This window comes from Euprymna scolopes, chromosome 45, assembly GCF_053919585.1.
Source record: "Euprymna scolopes isolate OS-2025 chromosome 45, ASM5391958v1, whole genome shotgun sequence".
NCBI classification, from domain to species: Eukaryota; Metazoa; Mollusca; class Cephalopoda; order Sepiida; family Sepiolidae; genus Euprymna; species Euprymna scolopes.
Window position 1 is genome coordinate 8,921,123 of NC_136526.1, and position 12,500 is coordinate 8,933,622.

The following is a 12,500-nucleotide window of genomic DNA, read 5'->3' on the forward strand; positions in this document are numbered from 1 at the left end:
TCTTATATAGTTAGAGAATTGCATCAGCAGTGAGATATCTACTGGATCGATAGAAGGATCTCACCATTTTTCCAGCGGCATTGGCAACAGATTTGATGTACGAGTTCCATTTAAGATCAGGAGTAAAGGTCAAGCCCAGAAGCTTGTCAAAACTTGAGGCCTCCTGAAGACGAGAGCCATTCATTTCAATTGATGCCAGATGTGGATCAGAATGTTGATGATGTAAAGAGAGAAGCTTGGTTTTAGATGCATTAAAAGTAACCAGCCACTCCTTTCCCCATTGTACTACGTGCTCAAGATCAGAGGAGAGAGAATTGGAGAGAACTTGGTCGTTTACTGTCTTAGATGTGCTACCATAAATGGTAGTGTCATCAGTATAAATGTCTAAAAATGATGTAAGGATGTGATTTGGAAGATCATTAATGTAGATCAGGAAAAGAGTTAGGCCCAGGATGGACCCCTGAGGGACTCCAGCATTAATACTGTGAGCTTCTGATTTTTGCACATCAACTACTACTCTTATGAACCTATCAGAAAGAAATGATTTAATAATTGAGAAGACATTTCCAATTATTATATATATATATATATATATATATATATATATATATATATATATATATATATATATATTGCGATCATGACAGGAAGACCCGTTTTGATGTTCATGATTAAAAGTGAGAAATGAAAAAAAAATTATTGGGGAGGCCAGCTGACCGATTTCGCCCTCACTTTTCATAAGCTGGATTGAGAGATTTCTTTTTTTTATTAATAAAATTGTGTGAAATGGGAGATTAAAAGTTCAGTCCTCAAGAATACAATTGCGAATGGGTACATTTGTTGGCGGCACGAGGATCTATGACAGACACGGCAGAAAAACAAATGAACACGTTTCCAAGACAATGGCAAAAACCTTAGAGGAAGACCTCCAATCTGTAGTGGAATGAGGACAAAAATGGATGGTAACATTCAATGCTGCCAAGACTAAGCTTGTTTCCTTTAATAATTACAAGAAACCTTCTCAACCACCAATAGTTATGACTAATGATACATTATCTGCAAGTACTTTATTCAAACTTCTCGGTTCACAGGGAACATGAGTTGGAACAGATACATCGAGGGCATTACCACGGCTGCTGCAAGGTAGGTAGGCTCTCTCTACCATGCTAGAAAGTATTGTTGTCACATTTGGGCTGGTGCATCTGCTACTAGTCTTTCACCCCTGGACAGAGTTTAAAAGAGAGTCGCCAATCTAATAGGTTCCGAACTGTTAGCTAAGCCTCAGCCTCTGTCCATCGACGAAATGTTGCATCTCTTTGCTTGTTCTACAAGTATTTTAATCGTGGATGCTCTGACGAACTACAAGCACTTGTACCCCCTTGATGTAAATGCCCCCGACAAACCCGGCAAATAGCAAAATCCCACCTCTACACAGTCGAGATCCCCATATGCCAGAAGGACTTCTACTCTAATAGTTTCTTTCCCAGAACTGCTAGACTTTAGAATTCTCTTCTGGGTTCCTGTTTCCCCTACTGTACTGACATGCAGAAGTTTAAGTGTAATGTGAACAGACATATTACTGCTCAACTCCCTTCAAAAAATGGCGAAATGAATAAAACATGAAAATGTATAAAACATGTTTTCTTTTATATGGCCATCGTTTCAGACAAGGCATAAAACCACTTGATGTAAGATGCTACGAAGAACGAAATACAGCCACTTAAAATAGCCCGATTCTCAAATGTTTCTCTTAACAACCAACTGACACCACAGGACAAAATGCAATTCTTTTTCTAACAAGCCAAGGTCCCTTCCACGAGTGAAAAATTTAATTTCATCATGACTAATGTTTGCGCAAAATTTCAAAAAGGAAAAAAAGAAAAAAGCAAACAATAACATCAATGTTTGGTACCTTTTTATGTCAAAAAGCCGGTATCTTCACACAGCTTAAAAACAACTAGCAAGGGTACCACTAAAAGCCTTACGACAGTCAAGGAACTTCTCAACAAGATCAAACACCCAGTAAAGTCGGGGATGCTGTGATTTTTCTACCACGATGTTCAAAATAATACAGGCGGTCCACTTAAAAGTAGCCCAACCTCTCTAATCTTTCTCTTAACGACCAACTGACACCACAAGACAAAATCCAATTCTTTTTACATCAAGATGGCGCTACATGCCACACGTCTCACAGATCACTGACACAAGTTCATGACATGTTTATGGAAGAGAGAACAATAAGCAAAGGGTTATGGCCACCACGTTCCCCGGATTTGTCATCATGTGATTTTTATCTTTGGGGGACTTTAAAACAACAGGTTTATGCAAATAATCCTCACAATCTAGACGAACTTAAGGAAAACATTACCAACGTTATCAGGAGAATCGCCATAGAAGATCTACAGGCAGTATCTACAAACATTGTTAAACGTATCAAGAAATGCATAGATGTAAACGGGGGGGAACTTCCAGCATCTTTTATAAAATGACACGTAATTTAAACAATACTACAGGTAATTTAAACAATGCTACATGTAATTTAAACAATGCTACAGGTAATTTAAACAATGCTACAGGTAATTTAAACAATACTACAGGTAATTAAAACAATACTACAGGTAATTTAAACAATGCTACAGGTAATTTAAACAATACTACAGGTAATTTAAACAATGCTACAGGTAATTTAAACAATACTACAGGTAATTTAAACAATACTACAGGTAATTTAAACAATACTACAGGTAATTTAAACAATGCTACAGGTAATTTAAACAATGCTACAGGTAATTTAAACAATGCTACAGGAAATTTAAACACTACTACAGGTAATTAAAACAATACTACAGGTAATTTAAACCATGCTACGGGTAATTTAAACAATACTACAGGTAATTTAAACAATACTACAGGTAATTTAAACAATGCTACAGGTAATTTAAACAATGCTACAGGTAATTTAAACAATACTACAGGTAATTTAAACAATGCTACAGGTAACTTAAACAATACTACAGGTAATTTAAACAATACTACAGGTAATTTAAACAATGCTACAGGTAATTTAAACAATACTACAGGTAATTTAAACAACGCTACAGGTAATTTAAACAATGCTACAGGTAATTTAAACAATGCTACAGGTAATTTAAACAATACTACAGGTAATTTAAACAATACTACATGTAATTTAAACAATACTACATGTAATTTAAACAATACTACAGGTAATTTAAACAATGCTACAGGTAATTTAAACAATGCTACAGGTAATTTAAACAATACTACAGGTAATTTAAACAATGCTACAGGTAATTAAAACAATACTACAGGTAATTTAAACAATACTACAGGTAATTCAAACAATGCTACAGGTAATTTAAACAATGCTACAGGTAATTTAAACAATGCTACATGTAATTTAAACAATGCTACAGGTAATTTAAACAATGCTACAGGAAATTTAAACAATACTACAGGTAATTAAAACAATACTACAGGTAATTTAAACAATGCTACAGGTAATTTAAACAATGCTACAGGTAATTTAAACAATACTACAGGTAATTTAAACAATGCTACAGGTAATTTAAACAATACTACAGGTAATTTAAACAACGCTACAGGTAATTTAAACAATGCTACAGGTAATTTAAACAATGCTACAGGTAATCTAAACAATGCTACAGGTAATTTAAACAATACTACAGGTAATTTAAACAATACTACATGTAATTTAAACAATACTACAGGTAATTTAAACAATACTACAGGTAATTTAAACAATACTACAGGTAATTTAAACAATGCTACAGGTAATTTAAACAATGCTACAGGTAATTAAAACAATACTACAGGTAATTTAAACAATACTACAGGTAATTCAAACAATGCTACAGGTAATTTAAACAATGCTCAGGTAATTTAAACAATGCTACATGTAATTTAAACAATGCTACAGGTAATTTAAACAATGCTACAGGTAACTTAAACAATACTACAGGTAATTAAAACAATACTACAGGTAATTTAAACAATACTACAGGTAATTTAAACAATGCTACAGGTAATTTAAACAATGCTACAGGAAATTTAAACAATACTACAGGTAATTAAAACAATACTACAGGTAATTTAAACAATGCTACGGGTAATTTAAACAATACTACAGGTAATTTAAACAATACTACAGGTAATTTAAACAATGCTACAGGTAATTTAAACAATGCTACAGGTAATTTAAACAATACTACAGGTAATTTAAACAATGCTACAGGTAATTTAAACAATACTACAGGTAATTTAAACAATGCTACAGGTAATTTAAACAATGCTACAGGTAATTTAAACAATGCTACAGGTAATTTAAACAATGCTACAGGTAATTTAAACAATACTACAGGTAATTTAAACAATACTACATCTAATTTAAACAATACTACAGGTAATTTAAACAATGCTACAGGTAATTTAAACAATACTACAGGTAATTTAAACAGTACTACAGGTAATTTAAACAATGCTACAGGTAATTAAAACAATACTACAGGTAATTTAAACAATACTACAGGTAATTCAAACAATGCTACAGGTAATTTAAACAATGTTACAGGTAATTTAAACAATGCTACAGGTAATTTAAACAATGCTACAGGTAATTTAAACAATACTACAGGAAATTTAAACAATACTACAGGTAATTAAAACAATACTACAGGTAATTTAAACAATGCTACGGGTAATTTAAACAATACTACAGGTAATTTAAACAATACTACAGGTAATTTAAACAATGCTACAGGTAATTTAAACAATGCTACAGGTAATTTAAACAGTACTACAGGTAATTTAAACAATGCTACAGGTAATTTAAACAATACTACAGGTAATTAAAACAATGCTACAGGTAATTTAAACAATACTACAGGTAATTTAAACAATACTACAGGTAATTTAAACAATGCTACAGGTAATTTAAACCATACTACAGGTAATTTAAACAATACTACAGGTAATTTAAACAATGCTACGGGTAATTTAAACAATACTACGGGTAATTTAAACAATGCTACGGGTAATTTAAACAATACTACAGGTAATTTAAACAATACTACAGGTAATTTAAACAATGCTACGGGTAATTTAAACAATGCTACAGGTAATTTAAACAATACTACAGGTAATTTAAACAATACTACAGGTAATTTAAACCATACTACAGGTAATTTAAACAATACTACAGGTAATTTAAACAATACTACAGGTAATTTAAACAATGCTACAGGTAATTTAAACAATACTACAGGTAATTTAAACAATACTACAGGTAATTTAAACAATAAAAAATGTTCCCCCCTCTCTGCTACATTTTATGGACTACTTTTAAGTAGTCCATTCTGTATGATTCACGCCAAGACAGGAGATGCCTATCGGCCTTACTCTTAAAGTGTGGGCGACCGAAAAATACAATTGTGAATTTAAAGATATATAGCTTTCTAATTTATCTTTAAAATCTATTCAAAATAAATGTCTTCTAAAATTGTGTGACTACTTTTTTTACTTCATTTTCCCGCTCGAAACTGGAGCGAAGCACATGTGAAATAACTGGACAGCACGTACATTTAACTTTTTTCTTCTCCAAGGAATTACCTCCTTCATAACAACTAAATGAAGAAAAAAAAACCCTATTAGCGAAACATTGGTCTTATAACAACAAAGGTAAATAAAAATGATTTTAGCATTTTCCTGACATTTTAAGTTTTCTAATTTATCTTTAAATTCTATTCAAAATAAATTTCTTCTAAAAGTGTGTGACTACGTTTTTACTATAATTGCGAATTACTTAGGACCTCTATCCAGTTATGGCTGACGGAACAAGAGCATGCTACCCCGGTTCTGTTCGAAATTCCATACGAATTCCTGAGTTTGACAGAAAAATTCCAGAGTTCGACAAGATACACCTGAAGAAGGTCGGAGGTTACATCGTCCAAAACTTTGTGAAAAATCACACTGAATATGAGAACAGTAGTCCGAAGAATCCAAATAATATGAATAACCAATCCATATCTCAAAAATTCAGAAACATCATAAAGAGATCAAAGGGGAAAACGGTCAGCAAAAAGAGGCGCACATCACTGAAGTCCTGGGAAAGAAGCCACTGGATAGGAAGCGATATTAAAACGAAGCATCTAAACATCGAATCGATGGAGACCACTAGATCAACGAATCAAACGAGCTGGAACAAAGGAGGCAGAAAATAGATCAGACAATTCTAAATAATACATGCCGTAATAGCATTTATAGAAAAGACTGAGGCGAGCAACATCACGTCCGTAAAAGAGAGGTTGCAGATAAAAAAAAAAAATGGTGTGGGGGGGGCAATCAAATTACAGATACGTTACTGCACCTTATCGAGTACCCGCAAAATAGACAGAGATTATAAATCTGGCCTCTGTCACAGTATCCTCTTACGCTTGAATATTCTGTATAATCTAATATAAAAACGGCTATATGTCTGTCTATTGGTCAGTCTGTCTCCATATTTTCAAACTCTATCTCCTCCGAAACTAAAAATCGCAGCGCGGCACTACGAGCCTCAAATGATTGAATTTTTTTACGAGCCATTCTTTTATGGGTCTTTAGCCGGTTAAAATAATTTTCAAGGGGTCAAAAATGGGTCAAAATTGAAAAAAAATATATATATTTATACATTTTGTACATTCATCTTAGTTTATTTTTAATTTTTATTTTTTAATTAGTTCATATGCGTGTCACGTTAGTACAGTGGTAACGTCACCAGCTTTAAATGGTAAAATTTCGGTTTCGATTCTAGCTGATAGCACCGAAATACTTTTTTTTTTTAATTTTAAAATCACAACTCTATAATAATATATACGAAATCTGGACAAATTAAAATATCATATTTAAGCGTATTTAAGACCAGGCCAAGCCGGGCGAACCCCCACTAGTAAATAAATAAATCTATATATCTATAAAAGTGAACGTGTCTGTGTGTTTGTCTGTCTGTCTGTGTGTCTGTCTGTGTACATTTCCCTACGCAATAATTCTGTCAATTTTTAGTCTATTTTTAGTTTAGACTTGAAATTTGATATACAGGGTACTGAGATTTGGGAAAATCGATGTGATCGGGTTTTGGCCAGAAATTTTGTTGTTAAGGGGTCAAAGTTCAATGATTTGACCTTTGAGAACTCTACCAAACTCCTCCGACGCCGAAACACTTTTTTTTTTAATTTCAATTTTGAAATTACAACTCTATAAAAATATATACGAAATCTGGACAAATTAAAATATCATATTTAAGCGTATTTTACGCCCGGGGGAAAAGCAGGGTGTCTCCTTCCGCTACTTGATATCAATTTATTAAAAGAAGTTTTTTTTCTCACCTCGATCAAGTTGCGTCCGTCCAGTCGACCATTCTTTCTATCTACTTTGTTGCTCTTTGGATCTTTCACGTTAACAGGAAGAAAACTCCGACGTCCACCACCCAACAGAACCTGAAATATAAAAAAAAAAACAACGAGCACTTTCACGGTTAATTTTGAGTTATGAGATTGGTGCAAAAATAATATCCTTTTCTGACATGAACTTTAACGTCAGAAAAACGACATTTTTTTGCACCAACTTAATAGAATCTCTATCATTATATAAATGTCACTTTGTGTGAATGTGTCTGTGTGTGTGTGTGTGAATGCGTGTGTGTGTGTGTGTGTGAATGCGTGTGTGTGTGTGTGTGTGTGTGTGCGCGCGTGTGTGTCTGTGTGTGTGTGTGTGTGTGTGTGTGTGTGTCTGTCTGGTCACGAATAGGCTCCTATGTGGTTGACTATTATAGAAAACTGATTACATATAATGATAGAAAATGTATCGAGACACAGGAATGGGTATGTTTGATCTGACAGAACGGTGGTTCATTAAAATTGTGGGGTCTGCGTTCGCGCCTGGCCTCCATAGAATGGAAATAGGCACAAACTTTAATAAAGACTTTTCATATCTATCTGCGTAAGTATACTTTGATAATTATGTTTCAGTTTGAAGAAATATGGTATAATAAAATTATGGGGTGTTCGTTCGCGCCTGACCTCCATAGAATGGAAATATGTCACAAAGTTTAACAAGGTGTTTTAATATAGATCCACAGAATATTGTGATAAGTGTTTCAGTGTGAACAGGTATGGTGTAATAAATTATGGGGTTTATCTATTTTATTTTTACTTTCATCATATTTTGCTTTGGTTTTGATACCCCCAAATTCGAAACTATCTCTTTACAACCGTTCCTTTTCATAACCTATCATACTTTCATAAATCAGAGTCCATTTTCTGTAGGCTGTTTTTGAACCCAGTCAACGACGGGTACTTTTGCTAGTATATATATAAGGAGTATTGATATTTGGGAAAATCTTTTTAATCGGTTTTCGGCCAAAAATTTGGCTGTCAAGGGGTCAAAGTTCAACGATTTGACATTTAAAAACTCTACCAAACTCTTCTGCCAATTTTGTGTCTAAACACTTAAAACTTTAAATGTAGATTACTTGGACATGGATCAAACTTTTTCATTTGATTTGATCCCCAATAAATAAATGTTAAGGGCTCAAAATTTGGATCAAAGTTAAAAAAAAATTTGACCTCTGCGGTCTCTACCAGATAACTCAGACAATTTTTGGTCTAAGCATTCGAAATTGTACATAAAGTGTATTCAGACGGTTTTTAGCCGAAAACTTCAAGAGATTTTACCTTTGTGTTCTCTAGCAAACCACTCAGACTAAACATTTGAAATTTTACATAACGAATGTTCAGACATGCGGCAAGCAATTTAATCAGTTTAGGGGCGAAAATTTGGCTTCCAAAAGGTAAAAGTTGAAAGAGTTGACCTTTGCAGATTCTACAAAATTCCGCCGCCAATTTTTGTCTAAACAATTGAAATTTTAGATGTAGGTAACTTGGACATGATCAAACCTTTTATTTTGATTTGAGATCAAAACAATAAATGTTAAGGGGTCAAAACTGAGGTCAAAGTTTTTAAAAAATTATTACTGTGGTGGCTACGAAATTTCTCCGACAAGTTTTGGTCTAAACATTTTAACTTTTACATGAAGGGTATTCACACATAGGGCAAGTTATGAACAGTACATAGGGCCCGAGCAAAGCCGGGCATAACTGCTAGTTAAAGGAATAAATTATAAGATGGTCAACATTATGAACCTTGGAATATAGACTTTTGTCATTCATTCATTATATTGCTCTGTTATTATATTGAGCTTTTTAACCACTCCTACCCTCTTCCCCTCACTACACTGCTCACATCCACAAAGTATACAACCCTATTTTCTCCGGAATGTAGACCGCATCTTATAAAAACCTGCAAACCCGATTCTCTTCTCTGATCTGGTTAAGTGTTGTATCAACAATGCTATATTAAACTCTAATAAACAAATTTTTATTTATTTTCTTACAAATTCTTTTTTTTTTAATGCGTAACTAGACGATTGTTTTTCGCACAAACAAGCAATCGGGCATAAATAAATAAAATCATCATGATATTTTATTTATAAGTTTGTTTGGTTGCTTCGTTGATTGTTTGTTTGTTTTGTTGTTTGCTTGGTGGTTGTTTTGTTGTTTGTTTTGTTGTTTGTTTGGTTGTTTGTTTGGGTGATTGATTGGTTGTTTTTACTGTAGTTTGTTTGGTAGTCTGTTTGGTTGTTTGTTTGGTTGTTTGTTTGGGTGGTTGATTGGTTGTTTTTATTGTAGTTTGTTTGGTAGTCTGTTTGGTTGTTTGTTTGGTTGTTTGTTTGGGTGGTTGATTGGTTGTTTTTATTGTATTTTGTTTGGTAGTCTGTTTGGTTGCTTGTTTGGTGGTTTGGTTGGTGGTTTGGTTGGTTATTTGGTTGTTTAGTTGGTTGTTTGTTTGGTGGTTGTTTGGTTGGTTTTTTGTTTGGTGGTTATTTGTTTGGTGATTGTTTGTTTGTTAGTTGTTTGGTTGTGCTTGTTGCTATTCGATGGGTTCTTTATCTTGACAACGAACATTCCAAATGTTATCAAAACTTACCCGAATGTAGTTGTTTTCATCAATCAGCTGCTTAGCGATATCCGAACAATGTTCGGTGATATTCGACATGTTGTTATCCGATTCCCAGTCACGGTCAGCGATATGGGCATAAGCACCGGCCGGGGAGGCATGAGTAATTCGCGTATTCGTCACAATGCCGGTCAGTTTACCTAGACAACAACAAATAATCGATTAGACAACATGAAAAGAATGTCGTTTTTGGTTAAAATGAAATATGTCGTTCATTCCTGACCAGTTTTACACGAATTAAAAATGTTGGTTATCTTGAGAATTTATGTTTCCACTTCACTTCCGGTTGTCCTTGCCCATGTTAAGAATCTTTGATATATATATATGTATGTGTGTGTGTGTGTTTTAAGAGGTATATTTGATTAAAAGAAACAGGGGGAAAGTGCTCTATACGTTGGTAGAGCTAAATATGTTTTTTATTATTTCAACCTCGGGAGTATTTGCTTAAATCATTACAAGATTGTCTCTATAGACGGGATAAATAAATCATACAGCCTATGTCATCAGACAATTTAAGCCAAAATAAATTATGCAACAAGATCTCTGATTACATATGGATATTGGAAACCAAGAGTTGGCATAATGGATAGAGAGAGGGAAGAGAAGGGAGAGAGAGAGAGAAAGAAAGGGGAAGAAAATAAGCTATTGCATTTAAAGCTGGTGACGTTACCACTCTATCAATGTGACTCGCATATGAACTGGTTAAAAATTAAAAATCAAAAGCAAACTAAGATGAATGTATAGAATGTGTAACGATTTTTTTGGATTTTGATATCTTAAAAACTATTTTATCCGACTAAAAAAAAAAAAAAAAGAACGGACCGTAAAAAAAAGCCAATCAATTAAGGCTCCTTTAGTTCTGGAGGAGATATAGTTTGAAAATATGGAGACAGACAGACATATAACCTTTTATATATTAGATATATAAATGTGTGTGTGTGTGTGTGTGTGTGTGTGTGTGTGTGTGTGTGTGTGTGTGTGTTCGGACGATTAATCTTGGAAAAAAAATATGACTTGGATGTCATCAATTAGACTCGAAACCAAAGCATTCCCTACCATTTGAGCTATCGACAGATAGATAAGAAAGATTTAAAATTAAACCACTTCAAGTTAAAGTTATGAAGGTGGAATGGACATTTTGCTGACATATTTTCGGTATGCGTTATTCATCTATTTGGACAAAGATTTTACTCATCGTGTAGGAATACTGTTTCCTATTAATTACAATGTGATGTGACCAGTAGTTTGTTTAGCGCTTAAATATTCTTACACATGCATACATCTGCCGTTTTATATATAGATAAATATTTATCCAAAAAATAGCATTCTATGATTGCCATTTAGTATTTTAATGTCATACTAAAGTCTAACCTACTTTTCAAGATGTATTAAATTGAAAGACAGGCTGAGATAAGAACTCAAGTGTTCATGAAAAGGGCCATTAAGAAAATACATTGAATTGAAAAATTTACTCACACCATGACTAATGTGTGTGCGTGCGTGTGTGTGTGTGTGTGTGTGTGCGTGCGTGTGCGTGTGCGTGTGCGCGTGCGCGTGCACGCGCGTGTGTGTGTGTGTGTGCGCGCGCGCATGTGTGTGTGTGTGTGTTCGGACGATTAATCTTGGAAATATCAGATCTTTTGTTGGTATCAGAATCTGACCATTTTTGTGTGGATTTTCCGATGCCAAAAACGATTCTTTTAGTTGTTTTCATTTTAATATTTGCCTTTCTTCAAAGCAAAAATCTTCCCTCGCTTGCAGTAATAATAAAATAATACACATCTATTGATTTTAAACTACCAGTTGGCGGAGATCAAAGTGTAGTATATGTACTCCAGATGCTGCACTTCAATTTTTGGTTCTCTCTCAGTGGAAGAGAAATCCCTCACGACTGAGACAATTTTTATTTTTGTTCCATGTTCTACACATTAAAAACACGACCCTGGTGTCTAACGGTGTCCCGAGGGGAGGCATCGTAAATAGGAACTAATATCTAGAAATCAATCCCCCATAAATGCTTTTTTTGTTTGTTTGTTTTTTACTTTTGAGAAAACATTTGCACGTTTAACGCGTGGTTTTACAATAATCACGAGAAAATAACAGCGCTATAGTTAAATATTGTGAGATAATCAGAATCGGTAATTGTATCGGAATTGGGGAAAATATTAGAATCCTCTCATCACTAATATATATATATATATATATATATATATATATATATATATATATATATATGACTACAAATATATTTTAAGCCCCCCCCTCTTTGGGTAGAGCACTATCGTAAATAATCTCACCCGCTACTTAATTGGCTGAAAATGCGAAGCTCGTTGTCTTTGTTTACGAGCAGGCGATTTGAGCACTATAAAAGTGGTGGCGGGGGTCTATTTAAATAGACATTCCGAGGA

At 33.8% G+C, this 12,500-nt stretch overlaps 1 protein-coding gene across 1 annotated transcript in view; it reads right to left on the minus strand.

Annotated features, from left to right (window-relative positions):
* The window catches only part of LOC145269039 (alkaline phosphatase-like), a 178,656-nt gene that overhangs the window by 57,848 nt on the left and 108,308 nt on the right, over positions 1-12,500 (minus strand). The window contains exons 4-5 of the mRNA XM_080124641.1: positions 10,063-10,232; positions 7,404-7,514 (exon numbers count right to left, since the gene is read on the minus strand). Coding sequence (XP_079980767.1) covers positions 7,404-7,514; positions 10,063-10,232 — 281 coding nt within the window. The remainder of the gene's footprint in view (positions 1-7,403; positions 7,515-10,062; positions 10,233-12,500) is intronic.